Source organism: Hippopotamus amphibius, chromosome 3 (assembly GCF_030028045.1).
Source record: "Hippopotamus amphibius kiboko isolate mHipAmp2 chromosome 3, mHipAmp2.hap2, whole genome shotgun sequence".
Lineage (NCBI taxonomy): Eukaryota > Metazoa > Chordata > Mammalia > Artiodactyla > Hippopotamidae > Hippopotamus > Hippopotamus amphibius.
The window spans coordinates 127,906,880-127,927,437 of NC_080188.1; the positions used below are offsets into that span (position 1 = coordinate 127,906,880).

Below are 20,558 nucleotides of genomic sequence, written 5' to 3' on the forward strand. Positions count from 1 at the left end.
CACTAATTTCCTTCCATGGAAATGTTAAATCTCATTACTTTCCCTCTGTGGAAGGAAAAAAATGACCAAGAAACAAAAACCAAAGTGGTCTGATTTTATTTTTTGTAACATTTGATCTCTTTTTATTTCTTTTTTTATATAACTATAGTTGATTTACAATATTGTGTTAGTTTCAAGTGTACAGCAAAGATATAGATTGATAGATAATGTCTTTTTTTTTGTAACCATTTTTTGACTGGTTTATTTAAACACGTGTAATATAAATCTATAGAGGTTTGATTCCTAGATCACAAATATTCTTCTCTTTTTCCTTTCGTCTTTTTTTTTTTTGACATACAGTAAACTGCATATATTTAAAGGGTAAATGTCTTCTTTTTATATTCTTTTTTTAGATTATTTTCCAGTATCCCTTCCACCCCATCTTTCCACAAGTTTGTTCTCTCTATAGAGAGATATATCGATGGTTGTTAGTACTCAGTGTTCCTAGGGGCAAAACAGATGGTCAACTAATGTGATTATTGGTCAATCTGGACCACCCAAAGAAATCAAGAGTAGGTAACGGGAGCTGTGGGCAGTTGGCCCCAAGAAGGTCACACCCTTTGTCCAGTTTGCAGACCTGAACCAGTTTTCATACCCAGACTCACTGATGAAGGGCAGACCTGATCCCCAGATCCTAAGTGGAACCTTCTGTGGGGTCCACCTAGGCGTTTAGGACACGGCTAGGGATCCTTGATTTTTAGGAGGAATGCTGGCTGTTCTTAGAGTTCTGAATTACAAGACAGTAAAACCAGTTTCTTGTCTCAGCTGTGGCAGGTCCAAGTGCTGGCAACGATATGCTGCCTGCCAAGCATCCCCACATCTGTGTGAGGTGCTGGACCACCCACACAGGACATGCTAAGAGACCAACTAACCTATTTGGCCACAGTTAGCTCACCACTCATCTCAAGCCTATAAACTTGTTGAGGGGAAAGAAACAGAGATTGAGAAACTCTTTGGAGAATATCCCTGGCCCTTAAACCTTACTCTTGGAGATGCTGAGTGGGGAGAAGTTAGAACATGGTAGAGGAGGCTACTCCCTCCCAACTCAGGCTTCTAAGCCAGGGTCTGACCAAAGTTGGGGTTCAGAGAAGCTCCACATTGGATGAGTTCAGGTCTTTGAAGTTGGACAGCGGACCAGACCTTTCAATGATCTCAAGGTGCCTGGAAGAGCTTTTATGACTTTAGAGTTAAGCTATGGAAGTGCCCTTGATTTCTTCTAGGGAGAGAGAAGGCCTCCTTCAATGGAACATATTCAGTAAGGGTGGGAAGAAAGAAAGCTCCGTCAGCTGGTACCCAGCGGTGTGCAGCCAGCTCAGAAACTGGGTATCTGCTCTGAGGTGGCGAGGGAACTGCACAGGACGCCCAGCTCACCCTCGGAGGATATTCCAGGAGCTCTCAGCGGCTCCCACTCTGGACTGGAATCACCCATAATGCCAGGATGGCAGGGAGGTGCTGGGTGTTGAAAGGGAATGATAGGGCGTTGCTATGGCGGGCTCCATGGCAACTCTCTTGGTGAAGGTAAAATTGATGACACTGGAAATCTAGCTTCTCAAGGAATATGGGGCTTAGGACCTTGGTCTAGGTCAGGCGTTGGCAAGAGTTTTCTGCAAAGGGCAAATAGCAAATATAGTTACTTGTTTCTGTCCTTGTAGCACAAAAAGCAGATGTAGATACCATGTAAATGAATGAGCGACTGGCTTCCAATAAAGCATTTGTTTATAAAAACAGGTGATGGCCTGAGGTCTATAGTGGGCCAAACTTTGGTTTAGATGGTGAAGGAGCACAGGCTGCCGGCTCCCTCTCTGATATGAATCCTGGAGAAACTTCAAAGAGAGGTGAGAATTTCAGGAAAAAACAAAATTAAACAGAACAAGTGAGTCATACGCCCTCCAGGAGACTCATGGCTGTTTTCAGCCTGTGTGTGTCTGCGTACAGGGCGTGTGTGCATGTGTGCCTGTGTGTGTGTGCAGGTGTGTGTAAAATTCATACAGATGCATGTGTGTGGGTGTGTATTCACGTGTGTGCATGTGTGGGGAGGGGGCAGGGGCTGAGTGTGGCTGGAGGGGCAGTAAAAAGATGTCCAAGGGGAACAGATCGCACTTGGTTCTCACCACTCCTGGAGTTGTCAGGGCTGTCACTGCTCTACCCCGACTCTAGTGCAGGCTTCACCAGGGTTATATCAGGGTTGCAAAACTCTGCTGGGTGAGGCATTGGGGAGGAGAGTGGCCCCCCAGTCTTGGGTTTTCTCCCTTCCATGCTTCCTCATAAACCCCCAGGAGGGGTTCATTAGAACCTGGAAGTCACCCCTATCAATGTGCTTCCCCAAGGATCTAAAGGGAAACTCTGATCTGAGATGATAGCAAAGGGAAGGGAAGTTGGTGGTGGTCTTGTGGTGCCTGGGGCTCACCTCCTTTGCTCTCTTTGAAACCACAGGCTGGTGTATTACCAGACAAAATGACAAGTTCCACCAGGGAACAAGATCTCACAGGCCCTGGAGGAGACATGCCAGAAGACAGATCATCTAAAGCAGAATTAGTGGACCACACAGACAGAGAATACACGTAAGAAAAATATACAAGGATACAAGAAAAGTTACTGGCAGTATGAAACAGGAAATTGCAAAATGAAACAAAGAAAAATATTATATATAAAAACAATCATTGAGAAAAGCCATAAAAGATGGGTTGAATCATAGGATGAAAGATAAAATGATGAGAGAGAGATCAGGTAGAGAATTCTCTCTGGAAAGCTAAAAGGCAAAAAATATAAATGACAGCAAAGGAATAAGGAGGATAGAATAGAAGGACAATTATTCCAAAAATACAAGTCCCAGAAGGAGAGAAAAATAAAGATGGAGAGGAGGAGGGACTTCCCTGGTGGCCCAGTGGTTAAGACTCTGTGTTCCTACAGCAGGGGTCATGGGTCCCAGGTTGGGGAACTAGATCCTGCACACTGCACAGTGCAGCCAAAAACAAAAACCAAAAAACAAAAAAACAAGATGGAGCAGAGGAAATCTTGGAAGAAATAATGAAGATATGTTTTTCAGAATTAAAGAAAACTTACCAACCTCAGGCTAAAAGAGCTGAGAATGGCAAACCAGAGAGCTAGTCTGGAAGCCAATTGTGCCAAACGTAGACAGAGTGAAATTAAAGGATATCTGAGGTGAAAAGAGAAAATTATAAAAGTTTCCAGAGAGAAAGAACAGATCATTGCAAATGAACATGATTGCATTTGACATCAGACTTCTCAGTGGAAACAGTGGATGCAGGTAGACAAAATAGTATTTTTCAAATGTTGAAGGAAAAAAATTGAACTTGGAGTTTTATATCCAGCCACATTGGTATGTAAATGTGAGGGTGTGATGACAACATGCTCAGGCACGCAAGGCCTCAGAGGGCTTGCTGCATGAAGATTCATAGTGAAAATGCTTTTTAAAAAAAATAATTAATTTATTGGCTGCATCAGGCCTTTGTTGCTATGTGTGGGCTTTCTCTCTAGTTGTGGTGAGTAGGTGCTACTCTTCATTGAGGTGCGAGGTCTTCTCATTGTGGTGGCTTCTCCTGTTGCAGAGCACAGGATCTAGGCACGTGGGCTTCAGTAGTTGTGGCACACCGGCTTAGTTGCTCCACAGCATGTGGGATCTTCCCAGGACAGGGATCAAACCCATGTCCCCTGCATTGGCAGGCAGACTCCTAACCACTCCACCACCATGGAAGACCCATGAAAATGCTTTTCGAGGAAGCACTCAAGTAAGAAGAGAAACATACAGGAGATGTTGCAGGGCATGTGGAAGAAAGGATGACTGAGTAACTTTATAAAAGTTTGTTTGTTTGTTTGTTTTTTGTCATCTTTTTATATAGCTAGGGCCAAAGAAAAGAAAAAGAGGCCATATACCCACTATAACCCAGAAGTAAAGTTCTAGGAAATACCAACATTATAGGAGAAAGGAGGACTAAGAGTCTTGGTATGGGGAAGGTATAGGTATTGATACTTTCATATACCCCTATTGATTTCCTAAACTCATCAATATTTATATCTTCCTCCTACCAAGTCTCTTAAGTTAACAGTTTTGATTTTTATTTTAAATGTGTATGGAATAAACTTTGTATCATAAGAACAAAAGGAAAATGTGTTTTAAAATATCAGGAAAAAGAAAGTAAGATGGCAAAACTAAATCCTAACTCAACAGTAATTACAATAAATGTAAATAAGTTACATTTACCAACTGAAACATAATGTCAAGTTAAATTTTCTTATAAAGATTTAAAATAGTTGTCTAAAGAGACCCTCAGTATTTGTCAAGGTAAGCTAATCTATGGTAGCAAATACTGAAATCTCATTGGCTTAACAAAATAAAAATTTACTTCTCCCTCACGTCACAGTCTAATGCAGATTGAGCATAGTTCTGGGTTGCTCTACTCCAGGCAGTGACTCAGGGATCCGAGCTTTTTCTATCTGCAGTTCTACTGTTCTTTGGGGCTTTCTTGGGGTCCTCCATCAATCTCCAAACCAAAGAAAAAAGATGACAATTAGCAAGGGGGATTGTGTGGGACATTTTATAGCCATGCCTAGAAATGGCATACATCACTTCTGCCCACATTCTGTTATCCAGAACCCAGTCACATGGCCTCAACCTAACTGCAAGGGAGTCTGGGAAATGTAGTTTTTCAGGATGCCCAGGGAAAAAAATGACTGGTGTATATATATATATATATGTCATTTACTCCATACACATTTAAAATAAAAAGTACAGTTGTCTTTATTCACAGATGACATGATATGGAAGATCCTACAGAATCTATAAAACAACCTGAACTAATAAATGAGTATAGCAAGATCAGATTATAGGGTCCATATACAAAAACCAATTATAAGTCTATACGCTATTAACAAAGATCATAAAAGGAAATTTTTTAAATTCCAAATTTTAAAAAAGCTTAAAAAAAGCTACTAATTTTAAGTGAATTTTACAAGGTAACATAATGCAAAGTCAATATACAAAAATTTATTGTATTTGTATATACTAGCAAAAAAGTGGAAAATAAAATTTGAAATGTATCATTTATAGTTGCATCAAAAAACATTAAATAGACAAAAATTTAACAAATTTTATGCAAGACATGCTATGAAACTACAAAATGTTGTTGAGAGAACTTAAACAAGATCTAAATGAATGATGTACCAATATTGTTAAAATGTCAGCTTTTCATAATTGATTTAGAGATTAAACATAATCTCAATAATAATCCCAAACTGATTCTAAAATTTACATGGAAGAGCAAAGGAACTAGAGTAGCCTGAACAATTTTGAAAAAGAACTAAGTTAGAGGACCCACATTACCTGATTTCAAGCAGTTATAAAACTACAGAAATAAATATAGTGTGGTATTGGTGAAAGAATTGATACGTAGATCAATAGACCAGAATAGAGAGTCCAGAAATGGACCCATACATGTATGGTCAAGTGACTTTTGATAAAGCTGCAAAGGCAAGTCAATGAAGAAAGGATAGTCTTGTCTTTTCTTTCTTTTTTTTTTTTGTAATATTTATTTATTTATTTATTGGCTGCATTGGGTCTTCATTGCTGCACACGGGCTTTTTCCAGTTGTGGCGAGTGGGGGCTAGTCTTCGTTGTGGTGCACAGGCTTCTCATTGTGGTGGCTTCTCTTGTGGAGCACAGGCTCTAGGTCCATGGGCTCAATAGTTGTGGCTCACAGGCTCTAGAGCGCAGGCTCAGTAGTTGTGGCCCCATGGGCTTAGTTGCTCCGAGGCATGTTGGATCTTCCCGGCCCAGGGATTGAACCCGTGTCTCGTGCATTGGCGGGTGGATTCTTAACCACTGCACTACCAGGGAAGCCCAAGAAAAGATTGTCTTTTCAACAAATGGTGCTGGAACAGCTGAGCATCAGCAATTGAACATATGCAAAAAAATGAACTTCAAACTGTACTTTACATCATATAAAAATTCAAAATGGACCACGAACATAAATATAAAACCTCAAACTATAAAATTTCTAGAAGAAAGTGTAAGATAAATCTTTTTGTATTAGGCAAAGATTTCTAAGCTACAACACCATAAAATATGATCCATGAAAGGAAAAAATTGCTAAATTTTACATCATCAAAATAAAAAACTTCAAAACTTAAAAAAAAAGCCTCTGTTAAGAAAATGAAAAGACAAAGCATAAATGGGGAGAAAATATCTGCAAACCTATATCTGATAAGGACTCTTATCCAGAGTGTAAGAGAATTCTCAAAACTCAATCATCAGAAAACAAACAATCCAATTAAAAATGAGCAAAAGATTTGAACAGACACTTCAACAAAGGTGTGTTGATGGCAAATAAGTACATGAAAAGATGCTCATTAGAAAAATGGAAATTAAAAACCAGTGAATTAACCTTGCAAACCTTTGTTGTGGTCTGAACGTGGGCTGGAAAAGAATTTCCAGACACAAGGCAGAGGACAAGGAAGATAGAGTTTATCAGAGACAAGGGATGCTGCAAGGACAGCTGGCCGACTTCCTGGTAGCCAGGGATCGTCGACCCTCAGCACAGGTTGCCTGTTTTTATATCCAGGGAACCTGCGGTTATCTGCTGAATGGGCAGAGTATGTATACTTTTCGTGTGCTGGGCGGGAGAAAAATGGGGCAAATATCTTTCCTTATATGGGATGGGCAAGGGACATGGCATGCTGCTTGAGAAAGTTTTGGGATGTTGCAATTCTTGCATTGTACAAAGTGATAGGAGTCCTGTAGCTGCTTGTTCCGGCAACATTAGCCCTTTGAGTCTTTCTTGTTCCTTGTCCTTGGCACACACCACACCTATTAGAACAGCTAGGGGCAAACTAACAACGCTAAGTGCTAGTGAGAATTGAGAGCAACCTGATTTCTTACACACTGTTGGTGGGAGTGTAAATGGCACGGCTACTCTGGAAAACGCTTTGGCGATGTGTTACGAGGTTAAACATACACTTACGATGTGACAGCAATTCTTCTCCTAGATATTCACCTGAGACACATGAAAACTTGTGTTCACATCACAACGTGCATGTGAAAGGTTAAAGCAGCTTTATCCATAATCACCAAGAACCCAATGCCCTTTGACTAGTGACTGGATAAACTATGGTACAACCATAAAATGAAATATTCTTTGGCAATAAAAAGAGAAGAACCACAGATACACATGAGCATTCCAGGGGCTGACTTGGCTGGGGGAGGGATGGGAGAACTGGAAAAACGTGACTTAACCTCACTCATTCTTTAAGACTGATTCTTAGGACTCTCCCCTCTCATCTCGATTATAAACTAGGGTAGTGGCTAACTGGGAAGTCACAGATCACCGAGTAACGAAATTCTTTGTTCTGATGAATATCAGAACATTTTTAAAGAAACAATCAACCCTAACAATCAACCCTAAGGTGGGGACTGTAATTAACTCTACTCTAAAGGCATATAACTTGCTCATGTACGACCCCTTCACGGGTCTCTCCACACCCTTCTGGTGTCTGTGCCAGAAGCTGCTGTACTCTCCTCTTAATAAACTGTTATTCTGTGGCTTAAACCTGAGCAGCGGCTTGTCATTGATTCCTGGGAGAAATTCTTTTCCTTCGGAGATCACGAATCCACTCTCTAGACGGAGCCTACGGCAACACACACAGAGCATGGATGAATCTCAACTGTGTCATGCCAAGTGACAAAAGCCAGACTCAAAATGCTACATAATGTATGACTGCAGTTCTATGACGCTCTGAAAAAGGACAAAACTACAGGGAAAGAAAGTAGATCAGTGGTTGCCAGGGGCTAAAGGTAGGGGGAGGAGCTGACCACAAAGGAACACAAGGGAACTTTCTGGATGATAGAAATGTTCTATATCTTCATTGTAATGATGGCTTGTGTCCAACTCATAAACCTCGGGACTTCCCTTGGTGGTCCAGTGATTAAGACTTCGCCTTCTAATGCAGGGAGTGTGGGTTCCATCCCTGGTTTGGGAGCTAAGATCCCACATGCCTCACAGCCAAAAAACCAAAACATAAGGCAGAAGCAATATTGTAACGAATCCAACAAAGACTTTAAAAAATGGTCCATCGAAAAAATCTTTAAAAAACCCCCCTGTACTCAAAAGGTTAAACTTAACTAAGTGTAAAGCATCACTTCATATAAAAATTTGCTAATGTTATGTCGTGTAGAAGAAACTAGATACTTACGGATTGACTGCATTTATGTGAAGTTGAAGAAGAGGCAAAACAGGGACTTCCCTGGTGGTGCAGTGGTTAAGAATCCTCCTGCCAATGAAGGGAACACAGGTTTGAGCCCTGGTCTGGGAAGATTCCACATGCCACAGGGCAACCAAGCCTGTGCGCCACAACTACTGAGCCTGCGCTCTGGATCCTGCGAGCCACAGCTACTGAAGCCCTCGCACCTACAACCCTTGGCTCCGCAACAAGAGAAGCCACCGCAGTGACAAGCCCATGCACCGCAGTGAAGAGTAGCTCCCACTCACCACAACTAAAGAAAGCCGGAGGGCAGCAACAAAGACCCAACTCAGGCAATAAATAAATAAATTTATATATATTATACATATATATATGTAAAGAATATGTAAAGCCTCTTGGTAATAAAATCTTTAAAAAGTTTTGGCAAAAAAAAACTTTAAGAAAGAATGTAGAAGAGAATCTGAATAAGTAGAGAAATAGATGGTAATGTAGGGTAAGATGACAAAGTTATTAAGATGTGAGTTCTCTCCAAATTCACCTCTAACTGTGATGTAGTCCCAATCAAAATTCCAGTTGGATTTTTTGGAGAAACTTGATAAATTCACAGTAGTATTTTTATAGATAAATAAAGATCCATTAACAGCTAAGAAAAACTTCAAAGAAGGAGGAAGGGGCAGGGAACGGGGGTAAGGAGGATGTGCTTTTCCCTACCAGATTTATTAAACCATAGTAATGGAAAGAAGTATGGTACTGGCGCAGGAACAGACAGACACAGAAGAGAATAGAGAACTGACAGGCAGAACCCAATACCTTCAGAAGCTTAACATACAAATCAGATTGTTCAGTAGACGGTGTCGGGGAGGTGGATTTCTACCTGATAGCACATGCAGGGTGGGCTCTAGATGGATTGATGGTGTAAATGTGAAAGTAACTTGACAAATTTAATAAAAGACAACATAGAGCATATTGCTGTGACTCAGGGCAGTAATTAAAGACTTTTTGTTTTTGTTTTTTGTTTTGGGGGGGCGGGGAGGCCTGTGTTGAGTCTTTTTTTTTAATATAAATATTTATTTATTTATTTATTGGCTGTGTTGGGTCTTCATTGCTGCACACGGGCTTTCTCTAGTTGCGGCGACTGGGAGCTACTCTTCATTGCGATGTGGGGGCTTCTCATTGCCGTGGCCTCTCTTGTTGCAGAACATGGGGTCTAGGTGCGTGAGCTTCAGTAGTTGTAGCATGTGGGCTCACTAGTTGTGGCTCATGGGCTCTAGAGTGCAGGCTCAGTAGTTGTGGCGCATGGGCTTAGTTGCTCCACAGCATGTAGGATCTTCCCCGACTAGGGCTCGAAGCTGTGTCCCCTGCATTGGGAGGTGTATTCTTAATCACTGTGCCACCAGGGAAGTCCTTGCTTTTGTTTTTATTATTAATCCCCAAGCCATGCTACCTAACTAGAAAATATTGCCTCTTATAAGTAGGTATAAATGTTCCATATATTCTCTCCTATCATTAAAACATGCAGTAATAAAAGACTTTTAACAAAGTTTCAAAAGCACAAAACACAAGCATACCCCCCCCCGCCCCTGCGCAAAAAAAAAAGCCTCCTGATGAATTTGATGACACTGTTTAATGAAAGACACCTTGGAGAAAGTAAAGAGAGAGAGTGGACAGAAAAGGAGAAGGTATTTGTAATGTTTGACGTCAAAACATTTCTATCTAGAATAAACAAAGAGCTCCTACAAATCAACATGAACTTTATACCAATTGGACTGGCAAACATTCCAAAGCTGCTAATGCCACACGTTGGGGGCACTGGAGTGCATCTGAAGAGTAGCTGGGGTGTGGGGTGGGCTAGTGCAGCCGTTGGGGAGGGCAACCTGGCGCTACTTATGCGAATCGAGTGTTCACATACCTGGGACGCAGCCTTCCCACTTCTGAGCGCACGTGTCCTAACAAATTCCCACAGGAAGTGAGAATGGCATGTGTGCCTAAAGGGGACACAGAACTAACCAAATATATGCATACAAATGGCGGAGGCGGGACCAGCAGAGACTAGCAATGACAATGGACTAGAATCTGATGGAGCATGAGCGCTACCCACACCCTGCTTCCGCCCAGCATGTGTGAACAGCCCAGGACTGCCCTGTGACCATGCTGCAGGAGGCGAGAGGAACCAGATAAGTGAAAATGAACCCTGGAGATCTCTCATGGTGCAGAGGGCACAGGGATGGAGGTTTAAGGGTAGGTAAAATCTCCTGCACACCCCAGAGCAATCAGGGAGGTTGAGTTGGGCTAATGTGTACTCAGAGCCATGGGAAAGGGACAGAGGCTCGGGGCTGGAGCCGCAGCAGGGTGGGTGGGGAAGGGGAACACCAGCCAGAGCCAGCTGAAACCCCTCTCCCTCCCCCCCTCCCCCCCTCCCCTTCCAATTGCCCAGGCCTAGGACCCTGCCTACACAGGAAGACCCTGAGGTCTGTCTGTCTCTATTAGGTCCTGGAGAGCTCAGAGGAGGAGGCTTCTGTGCTGCCTGGTGAGACTCCAGGCTCTATTGTTTTGCGTGTGTGCGTGCAGGTGTGTGTGTGTGTAACAGTGTGGGTTGTGGTGAGTGTGGGTGTGAGTGTGTCTTTGGAGATGGGGCGTGTTGTCTCTGTCAGGGCTGTGGAATTTGCTGCCAAGAGAGAATGTAGCAGGAAGGGAGCTGTTCAGCCTGTTTTTGATATAAAATTTCAATTGTTTCTTTGCTTTATTTTTCTTTGCTCTTTGTAGCTCACTGAATACCAGACATTGAACACTGGGAAGGCAAATTTCAGGTTGCTTTTAGCTCAGCTCAAGTGAGCAAAGGAAGCTCTTCTGGAAGAAAAAGAGGAAGAGTTTTGTGTGTTAAGGGATTAGTAGGGTTGGAACTTCCCTGGTTGTGCAATGGTTAAGAATCCACCTGCCACAAACAACCTAGAAACCAGTATCATCTAGTTTGTACAGGATTAGTCAAAAATTACCCTCCAAAAGCTAGTAACTTAAGATTGTCTATTTTCTAAATTTATAAAACTTCTTAGAAAATCTGTTACTCTTTACAGTAACATAATTGTTAACATTGTGAAGCAGTGGGGACATTTCAGAGTTACAGAAATCATTTGAGTAATCTGATTTTGTCCCCTCCTCTGTTAATAAAGGAAGTACAGATCTTTAAAAAAAAAAAAAAATCCGCCTGCCAATGCTGGGGACACAGCTTTGATCCCTGGACCAGGAAGATCCCACAAGCTGCAGAAAACTAAGCCCATGAGCCGCAACTCCTGAGCCCTCTCACCACACCTGCTGAAGCCCGTGTGCCTAGAGCCCGTGCTCTGCAACAAGAGAAGCCACCCAATAAGAAGCCCGCGCCCTGCAATGAAGAGTAGCCCACGCTCACCACAATGAGGGAAAGCCCGTGCACAGCAAAGAAGACCAAACACAGCCAAAAAGTTATCATGATAATAAATAAATATTTTTCAAAAGGGATAAAGAGGGTGTTGGCAGGACTTGAGGGAAGGCGGTCGTGAGTGGGGGAGGGGCAGAGACCCCAAGTTCTGGCCCCTGAGCCCAAACCTGGATCGTGTTCTAAGGCCTAGGCACTGTGCTGTTGGCTTGGTCCAGCCCTCCCAGGGGCCGGAACTGTCTGCCTCAGAAGTACAAGTGCCTATGCTTGCTTGTGCTGCCTCTGCCTGGGCCAGTTCTGGAGGGTGCAGTAAGGAAATGGTTATTTCATTATCCACTTAGAAAGCTGGAAATCGATGGTGTTTTTCAGGCTTTGCGTTGCCCCTGAAGAATCACTGCTGGGGTGGGGTGGGGGGTGGGGCATGCAGGAGATGTCAAAGGTGGAGAAAGGAGAAGAGCACTGGTCCTGGGGCAGGAATGTGGTTCTCCTGACTCTGCTGAGCTCGTCTGGGTTTTCTTTCTGCCTCTGGACACCCCCTCCTCCCAGCTGTTGAGGCTCAAGTGCAGGTTGGAAAAGAATTTCCAGACACAAGGCAGAATGTAAGGAAGACAGAGTTTATTAGAGAGAAGGGACGCTGTAAAGACAGCGGGATGACTTCCTGGCAGACCAGGGAGAGCCAACCATTTCGTGGGCTTGTAGCCAATTTTTATACCCACAAGACAAAGACAGTTCCTGCCAGGAACATGGCATCAATCGATTGGTCAGTACCCCCTAAGGCAGGGGGTGTCATTAAGGGATTGGTCAGGTTGCTAAAAGTTGGGTACTTTACCTAGTAAGGAGTTGGCAGGGGTGCTCTATTCAGCCAAGGTATTGGGGTGGGGAGGTCCAGAGAGCCCTTGCTGACAGCTGCTATTGGACTCAGTCCAGGAGCTTCTTTTCTTCTGTGTCTTTGACACCGGGCTCCACATTCCCCCCTCTTTTTATTTATGGGCAGAATCTTTGGCCCCTTTATATCCCACTCATGACTAGCTATCTACCTTTCCCCATCTCAGACCATAGGGACCCAGGTCATTGGGGAAAGCGGTGATGACTGCTCTGGCTTCTTCAGGCTGGACAGGGGCATCGTGGGGTCCTGGGTCCCAATGCCTGCTCTCTGCCAGGGTATATTTACAGAGGGAGATGAGACTCTATGGAATGATAAGGCGGCTTGCTCCAACGCTGTCCGTGTGCCAATTGGCTGGTATTCTTGTTGTAACAACATCTGGAGTTGACTCTTTTGAACCTGTTGGGAAATGAACTTAGATAATGTGTTAACAATGCAGGGGCCAAACAACAAAACTAAGGAACCAGGGGCCAAAGCAAGAGTAAGAACCAAGTAACAATTTTTGATCCTGGTCCAGAAAGAGTCAGCGCTTGGATTATCCTGTCCAAAGGAATGGAGCCATTTGGCATGGTCTTATGTTAGCCCAGCGTGACTGATGTAGGTGTATCCAGTTAAAAGTAGTTGGAGGAGTGACAACCTGAACTTTAATAGACAAAATAGATCTTAATTTCTTTCTCAGAACAATAGTCCTCAAACCCAGTCTACACATGGCCTTTTGAGAAGACCTGTAGCCAGATAGTCCGTTGTCTAGTTTTGTCCAAGTAGGTTTTAACTTTTGATGCAGTATTAACATATAAACCAAAGCAGTTGTCATTGTTAATGACTTTAGTGTTTCTCTAGGTATGAGAAGAGGCAAGAATTAGGGCTCATAAAACCTTTTTCTGAAAGTATCTAACCATCTGGAGGCCAGTTTTGTTTTTCCCAGAGCACAGGTGCCTTATTTCTGATGTCCACCCTGAACTCCTTTCAGGGGGTGTTGAAGGGGAGCAGCTGCAGCAGCTCCTGAATTAAATCTCTGCAGAGGCAGACGGCAAGTGCCAGTTTCCACCCAGCAGGACCCCTTCATGGCCTTACATTTGACCATGGTTTGTGGGGGCATTTCATCACCTTTTGTCCCACGGTGCTAGGAATGCTCATTCCCAGGTCTGGTGAAGATTTCACGGACAGGTCACTCAATGTGCTGTTACTGGACTAGGCCTTGTAAGTAGTCAAAAGCCTCTGGACCACCTGCCTAGTATCTTAATGTCCAGGAAAATATTCCCTCCTGTTGCTTCTTCTCATATCTAGAGTTACACCATTATAATCTCATATGGGACTACACACCATCGTTTTATCAGAGGCTCAGTCACACGTTTGGTAATGTAAGAAATAACTATTTCTTGAGAAAGGAAATATAGAAAACAATATAGCTAGCAGTATTAGTAAAGTCATAAGTAAGAATTTAAGTCAAGAACTTTCATTAGGTGTAGCCTAGTATGTGTCCAGGTTATCTGGCTTAGTCTGTTCTGTACAGATCCTTATCTTTAAGGGAAATTGTATACACTGGCATTGTCCATAAGGCATTTAGCAGAATTTTTGTGTGTGTCACTAGTCTGGTTATCCTTGGCATAGTCTAATTGTTTCTTTAAACTTGAATGAGGGCTTCCTAGGTGGCGCAGTGGTTAAGAATCCACCTGCCAATGCAGGGGACACGGGTTCAAGCCCTGCTCCAGGAAGATCTCACATGCCGTGGAGCAACTAAGCCTGTGAGCCATAACTGCTGAGCCCACGTGCTGCAACTACTGAAGCCCACGTGCCTAGAGCCCGTGTTCCACAACGAGAGAAGCCACAGCAATGAGAAGCCCGCGCACCACAACGACGAGTAGCCCTTGCTCACGGCAACTAGAGAAAGCCCATGTGCAGCAATGAAGACCCAACACAGCCAATAAATAAATAATTTTTTAAAAACCAAAAAAAAAACCCCCAAAAACTTGAATGACTGGTGTTAATCTCCTGGTTGTAGATTATGAAGCATCTGATCTTTATCCAAAGATCGATTACAAAGTTAGGCTTTAGAAACAAAGTTAGAGTGTCCCTTCAGTAACTCAATTAAGTCTTGTAGCAGCATAACATAATGGCGAGGAGCTATGTGGGAAGTGAGTTTTCATTGTGAGGGTATTAGCCCTGCAGCCAGGAAAGATTTTAACCCTTCAAATAAAAAAAAATGAGGTTTGCCAGGGAGCCAGGGAAATCCAAGCAGCTGTCTTGGATTTCCCATAGCCCTGAGTGTTTACTTTACAGCCATTGTTTACCCATTTTGAATTCCCTGATTTAGGAGTAGGCTGTTGTCATGTCACAAGGACATCCGGATGGCAAAAGTTGGACAGTGAGGGGTTATTTTTTGTAGAAGCAAAAGGAACTTTATCTACACATGCCATATTCTTCATAGATCATTGTGAAATACTACTTATTCACTTAACCAAAGTAACAAAAGATATTAAAAGCAAATATATCACTTAAAGGCAAGGTAATTTACACAGTTTGTTATCAAAAGTAGCATTCCGAGAAAACTTTCTTAACAGAGAGAGAAAATCAAATTTCAATCTGGTACCAGCTTACTGTTAATAACAAAGATTATTTACCTTATTAATTTTAAAGTCCTTTCTATAAATCTTGAAGAGGCAGTATTTTTGCAAAGGCATCAGAGTGAAACCATAACTGTCTATAATGACAAAAGGCTTAAGAAGACACGTTTAAAATCTGATTACAATGTAATTGATAAAGTAACTTGGTTACTGCTGTGACATACAACACTTTCAGATAATAACTAGAACTATGACTGATGACATCTTACCAGGACATTTTAGAATTTTAGGAACTCATATTATTTCTAGAATATTTACATGAGTAAACAATTACCATACGATATCAAAAGGGTTTAGAACACTCAGTCAGATAGGATAAAATATCTCAGTGTGGCACCAAACACATTCATTAATAGTTCTAAACCTCTGTTTATCTGTAAAAGGAAACCAATGTCCAGTAATTAACGTTTCAGTATCTTGTTTTATTCCTAAAAATTTCACCCAATGCTCTTATTCCATTTGCATTTCCTTTCCTTAAAAGTTTCTTCACACTGAGTTATTTTCATTGCTGACAAATTTGTAACAGATAGCTTATATTAAACCTAGGCACAATGAAAGTGTTATACTAATGTTGATGGCTTTGAAGACCTGTCTATATTCACTGGATCAACAAACATTAATACCAGGTATTAATTTAGTAATGAATATTTCCCAGTTCACATGAACCTGAAATTTATTTAGTTTAATTTCTCTTGTATTTAGAATTGTTTGACTTGTAAGCTCTTACTTTTCTTTTAGGCCAATTAAGTAGAGCTCATTTACAAATTAACCTCAGCAATATTATCCAAAGACAAAGACATACAGTGAGACATGCAGACAGACAGAGATCTCATAGTTTCCTGCTTGAGGTTTAAAGTGTCTTTTTGCCTCTTTTTTTCTTGACTTGAAGTTTCACTAAGCAACCCAAGGCCACAGTCTCTGGCCAAGTGGGCTGTGTTGTATCCCAAGGACATGATAAGAGTTGTTAACTTCAAGCTTTCTCCTGGGCATATTTTTGTTCTCTCTGGGTCAAAATTTTGAAGAAAGTATTTTAACAAGCTAGCTTTCTCTAATTGCACATGCAAAAAGAAACAGTCTTGCAATTTCAAAAAAAAGTTTTATTTTAACCAATTTTTCTCCAGAGTCTGAAGAATATTGTAGCCATCAGTGTAAAAAAATAATCTTTCCTTTTTGTAGTCCTAGTTTCATAGCTAAAATATAGATCAAATAGTGCTCAAATTGGGCCTAATAATAGAGGTGGACTGGCTGATAAAATATTGCCCCAGCAGGCTGGGGGTTGTTGGGATGGTGGACACCAAAGGTCGAGCAGAGAGTTGTCTAGGACTTCTGATGAAGAGGGAGACAGAGGGGTTGGGCGGGGGACAAGTCAGCAGCAGAAAGGTACATGTGGCATGAGTCCCTCAGATATGGATTCTGACTCAGGGCCATAAAAATCTGAACATAAGGAACCTCTGAGTCCTTCCCTTGCTTTTCACAAAAGAGATCAAGTTGGAGAATTTAGTGCGCCATTAAGAGGCCATCGTTCTTGGTCCCCCAGTTTATATTTGGGCCAAGCCATGTTACAAAAGAAAACGAGCCTATTCTTTTTGAGATTGTCAGAGTCAAATTTTTTCCAGTTCCTGAGAATACAGCCAAGAGGTGAGTCTGAAGGAGGCTCCCGAGACGTACCAGAACCCATCCTTAGCCTTATGCCGTAGAATGGGGCTACTGAGAGTCACCGGCTCACAGAAAGGCATCCCTCTTGTCCCAGTGAACCCTCTGTGCGACTGAGGCACAAAAATGGCCAACTGTCCCAACAATTGCGTCCGACAGTGACAGGTGACCCCTAAGCATGCAGCTGAGGCACACAAAAACACCCCCCAAAAAACATGCGTCAAAGGCATAAACCTTGCATCAAGGCACCATGTGACTCGGGCTGGGAAAAGACAGGATAGAGAAGAGATTCTTGGGGAACGACCCAGAGACTCACCGTTTAGGAATTCCCTGAACCTTGAGAAGGCACTCCTGGGATACTTAGAGGCAACACTTAGGCTCCTGTAATTCAAACCGGACCGAGGGAAGAAAAAAGGTGAAAGTAACAGAGAAGACAGGCTGAGGAATCTGCCTTGTAATCCTGCTGGGAAGGCAGCCACCAAGGGAAGGTGGCTCAGTGTTGTGCTTAAACCAATATGTGCCTCACGGTGCATGGAAGTTGTCTTGCTGGGGGCAGACGCTCTAACACCCTGGTCTGTCTGTGGTCCCCCTTATCCTCTCACGGCAGTCTTCAAGGTGCAGGCGCCCTAATGGATTTTAAGGGCCTGACCCGTGCCCACACACTGTCAATTGGCCTCGTCCTCTGTTAGAAGGAAGACAGAGGGACCTTCACCTGTTCTGGGCAGCAGTTACTGGAGTAAAATGAGCTGTGGAGCCTTCAGAACACACCAGGGTGTGGCCCTGGCCAGAGTTCCTTCGTTGCTTTCACAGCCACCTGCCTGTTCACAGAGAGTCCTAAGGAATGAGGAGAGAAGGTGGGGGAAGAGATTTTCCCCAAGAGAGAGAGCCCCCGTACGGGCCACCAAATGTTGAGGCTCGAGTGTGGGTTGGAAAAGAATTTCCAGACACAAGGCAGAATGTAAGGAAGATAGAGTTTATTAGAGAGAAGGGATGATGGAAGACTTCCTGGCAGACCAGGGAGAGCCGACCCTTTCGTGGGCTTGCAGCCAATTTTTATACCCACAAGACAAAGACAATTCCTGCCAGGAACATGGCATGAATCGATTGGTCAGTACCTCATAAGGCAGAGGGTATCATTAAGGGATTGGTCAGGTTGCTAAAAGGTGGATACTTTATCTAGTAAAGAGTTGTGTGTGGGGGGGCTCTATTCAGCCAAGGTATTGGGGTGGGCAGGGGCTGTTTGGCCAAGGTCAAGAGAGCCCTTGCTGACAGCTGCTACTGGACTCAGTCCAGGGGCTTCTTTTGTCCTGTGTCTTTGACATAGGGCTCCACATCTGCCATTCCCACAGACACCTGGGCTCACTATGTCCAACAAGAAACATACGATGTCCTCCTAGTGGCTGCCTCTCCTCCCGGGTCCCCACCTCAGTCTCCCTTAAGGCCTCCTTCCCCAAGCACTCACCAAGCCCAGAAGCTTCCACCTGGATGTGTTTGGAGAGCTTGCCCGGGGTTCAGCCCAGGTCAGCTCCCACCTGGGCCCTGGCTTCCCTGCAGCCTCAGCACACTCAGCCAGCTCTGGGGGAGGGGTCTTTATGAGATACTGCCTGGACACCCCTCACTGATACATTCTCCATCACGGCCATCGAGGGGACCCAGGGTAGGGCCTGAACCCCTGGAAAGGGGTTCCCAGGTGGACAGATGGGGTTAAACAGCATTGGTGCTCACCCTGGCATCCTTTAAAACTGCCCTCAATTCTGATGGAACTGAGGGACACGGCTCAGTTTGGTGTTATTGTGCCAGAAATGCCTAACCTTGCAAGTGATACTTTTGAAAAGGGACGGTCCACTGTCCCACTGTCCAGATAGATTTTAAAAACCATATTGTTCTCCTGTCATGATTTTTACAGTGACCTACTTATCACAAGTGGTGCCTGCTTCCACATAAGGAAGTGAAACAGGTTTCCTCTGAGGGTAAGCGTATCTGAGTCGATGTGAGTTAATTTAGAGAAAAATGGTAAGGAGGTAGCAGCGGGGTACATGACTTGTAACAGGGAAGAACACAATCTGACTCCATGTTGGATCCGTTTCTTTTACTTTGACCTTTGCTTTCCAGAACTTCTATTGTCTATAGCTATAGGCATACCTAATAGCCTGCCTTGGGGGAACCCTGCCCCCCTGCCTTTGTTGAGCCCACAGGGAAACACCCTGACCCCGCCCACCTGTGAATGGCTGCAGAAAAGAAATTAACACATCCCCTCCAGCAGGATGGCCAAAACCAGGAGATATTTTGCAAGACTTATGGCCTTCTTACTTTCCTTGCTCACTTCCTCCCCCTCTTGGTTCTGTGATAGAAACTAGCATCCACACCCGGATCAGATGGTACTCTAGGATACTAGTCTGCCAACTTCTTGGATGCCCAGCTTTCCAAATAAAGTCGCTATTCCTTGCCTCAACACCTGATTTACTGGCCTGCTGTGCAGCTAGCAGAGCAAGCTTGGATTTGATGGCAAATCATACAAGAACCGGAAGGTGGCCTGCAAACAGCGGTGGGTCTGAAAACCCAACTTGGGGTGTGAGTTGGGTGTGTGAGCGTAGGTACACGGAGGGTGTGTCCTTCCTTGCACAGCATCTGTCTTTTGTCTGTGAGAACAAGTGTCTACACGCACGGGTTTGTGTCTCTGGGGTCTGCGAACGCAGCAGGGGAAGGAGCTGGACTGTGTGGGCTTGCAGACCCCTGGAAGATTCTGGAACCCGTCCCCCGGCCTTAGGCGTGAGCCCATCAGCGCCCCGCCGCCGTAGACTTTTGGCAATCGGGTGCAACTGGCCGGGGAGGGCTGCGCTGCGGCGAGCGGGGCGGAGGAGGGGGGCCGGGGACAGGGGATGAGGGGAGGGGCGGGGCGGGGGCGGAGCTGCTCGCGGCCAGCGCGGTGACTCAGCACGGCGGGCGGGCAGGGGCGGGGCGCGCCCACCCATATAAGTCTCCGCCGTGAGCGCGCTGATGCTTTGTCGCCGTCGCCGCCGCTTCTTTCGTCTGTGCAGCCACCAGTGAGTCCCCGCCGCCTGGGGCTCCCAGGGATTCTGAGGGGGCTCCCAGAGTCTTTGGGGGCAGTTGGGGCTCCCGGGGGGCGGGGCCTGGAGCGCCCAGAGCAGGGGATGCGACCCGGGGGAGGACAGGCCGGTGCCGTCTCCCCCATAACACGCCTCTCCCAGACTCTGACGTACTTCTTTCTCTATCCTGCAGTGCCGCCCTACACCATCATCTACTTCCCTGTTCGAGGTAGGGGCCTGTGATGGGGAGGGAGGGGAGGCAGAGGTTGGGGGCTGCAGCCCACGCCCCTCGTCCACCTGAGGGAGTCCCCAGCCCTCCTTTTCCCTCCATCACGTGGCTTCTAGCTCAGGCCTCCTTCCCTGTGCCCTGGAGCTGCCCGGGCTAGAGTGGGCGACCTCCCGGCCCTGGCCCGCCCCTCCCCAGTGTGCTGTGAGATCATTGGAGGAGTCCCCACCCCCTTGGCCCCTTCCCAGGGCGCCGCTGGGCCCTTCTCCTCCCCACGACTCTGTCCTCCCCTCCCCCAGGGCGCTGCGAGGCCATGCGCATGCTGCTGGCCGACCAGGGCCAGAGCTGGAAGGAGGAGGTGGTGGCCAAGGAGTCCTGGATGCAGGGCCCACTCAAAGCCTCCTGTGTGAGTACTTCTGTCCTGGGTGAGGGGCTGGGCCATGGGGGGAACAAAACTAGGGTG

General features: G+C 44.8%; 1 protein-coding gene and 1 long non-coding RNA gene across 4 annotated transcripts in view; one reads left to right on the top strand and one right to left on the bottom strand.

Annotated features, from left to right (window-relative positions):
- The window catches only part of LOC130849984 (glutathione S-transferase P), a 77,291-nt gene that overhangs the window by 54,714 nt on the left and 2,019 nt on the right, over nucleotides 1-20,558 (top strand). Inside the window, exons 1-3 of one of the 3 annotated variants that reach the window (XM_057729282.1) lie at nucleotides 10,443-10,491; nucleotides 20,063-20,098; nucleotides 20,395-20,501. In XM_057729282.1, coding sequence (XP_057585265.1) covers nucleotides 10,458-10,491; nucleotides 20,063-20,098; nucleotides 20,395-20,501 — 177 coding nt within the window. In that variant the 5' untranslated portion in view covers nucleotides 10,443-10,457. Of the gene's footprint in view, nucleotides 1-10,442; nucleotides 10,492-19,772; nucleotides 19,867-20,062; nucleotides 20,099-20,394; nucleotides 20,502-20,558 lie in introns of those variants that run through there. The other 2 variants (XM_057729283.1, XM_057729284.1) reach the window with 2 other exon arrangements.
- LOC130849988 (uncharacterized) lies at nucleotides 5,318-10,224 on the bottom strand. Its single transcript, XR_009052815.1, has 3 exons — nucleotides 10,163-10,224; nucleotides 8,245-8,322; nucleotides 5,318-5,883 (listed from the first exon to the last, which is right to left on the bottom strand). It is a non-coding gene; the product is annotated as an uncharacterized LOC130849988 (long non-coding RNA).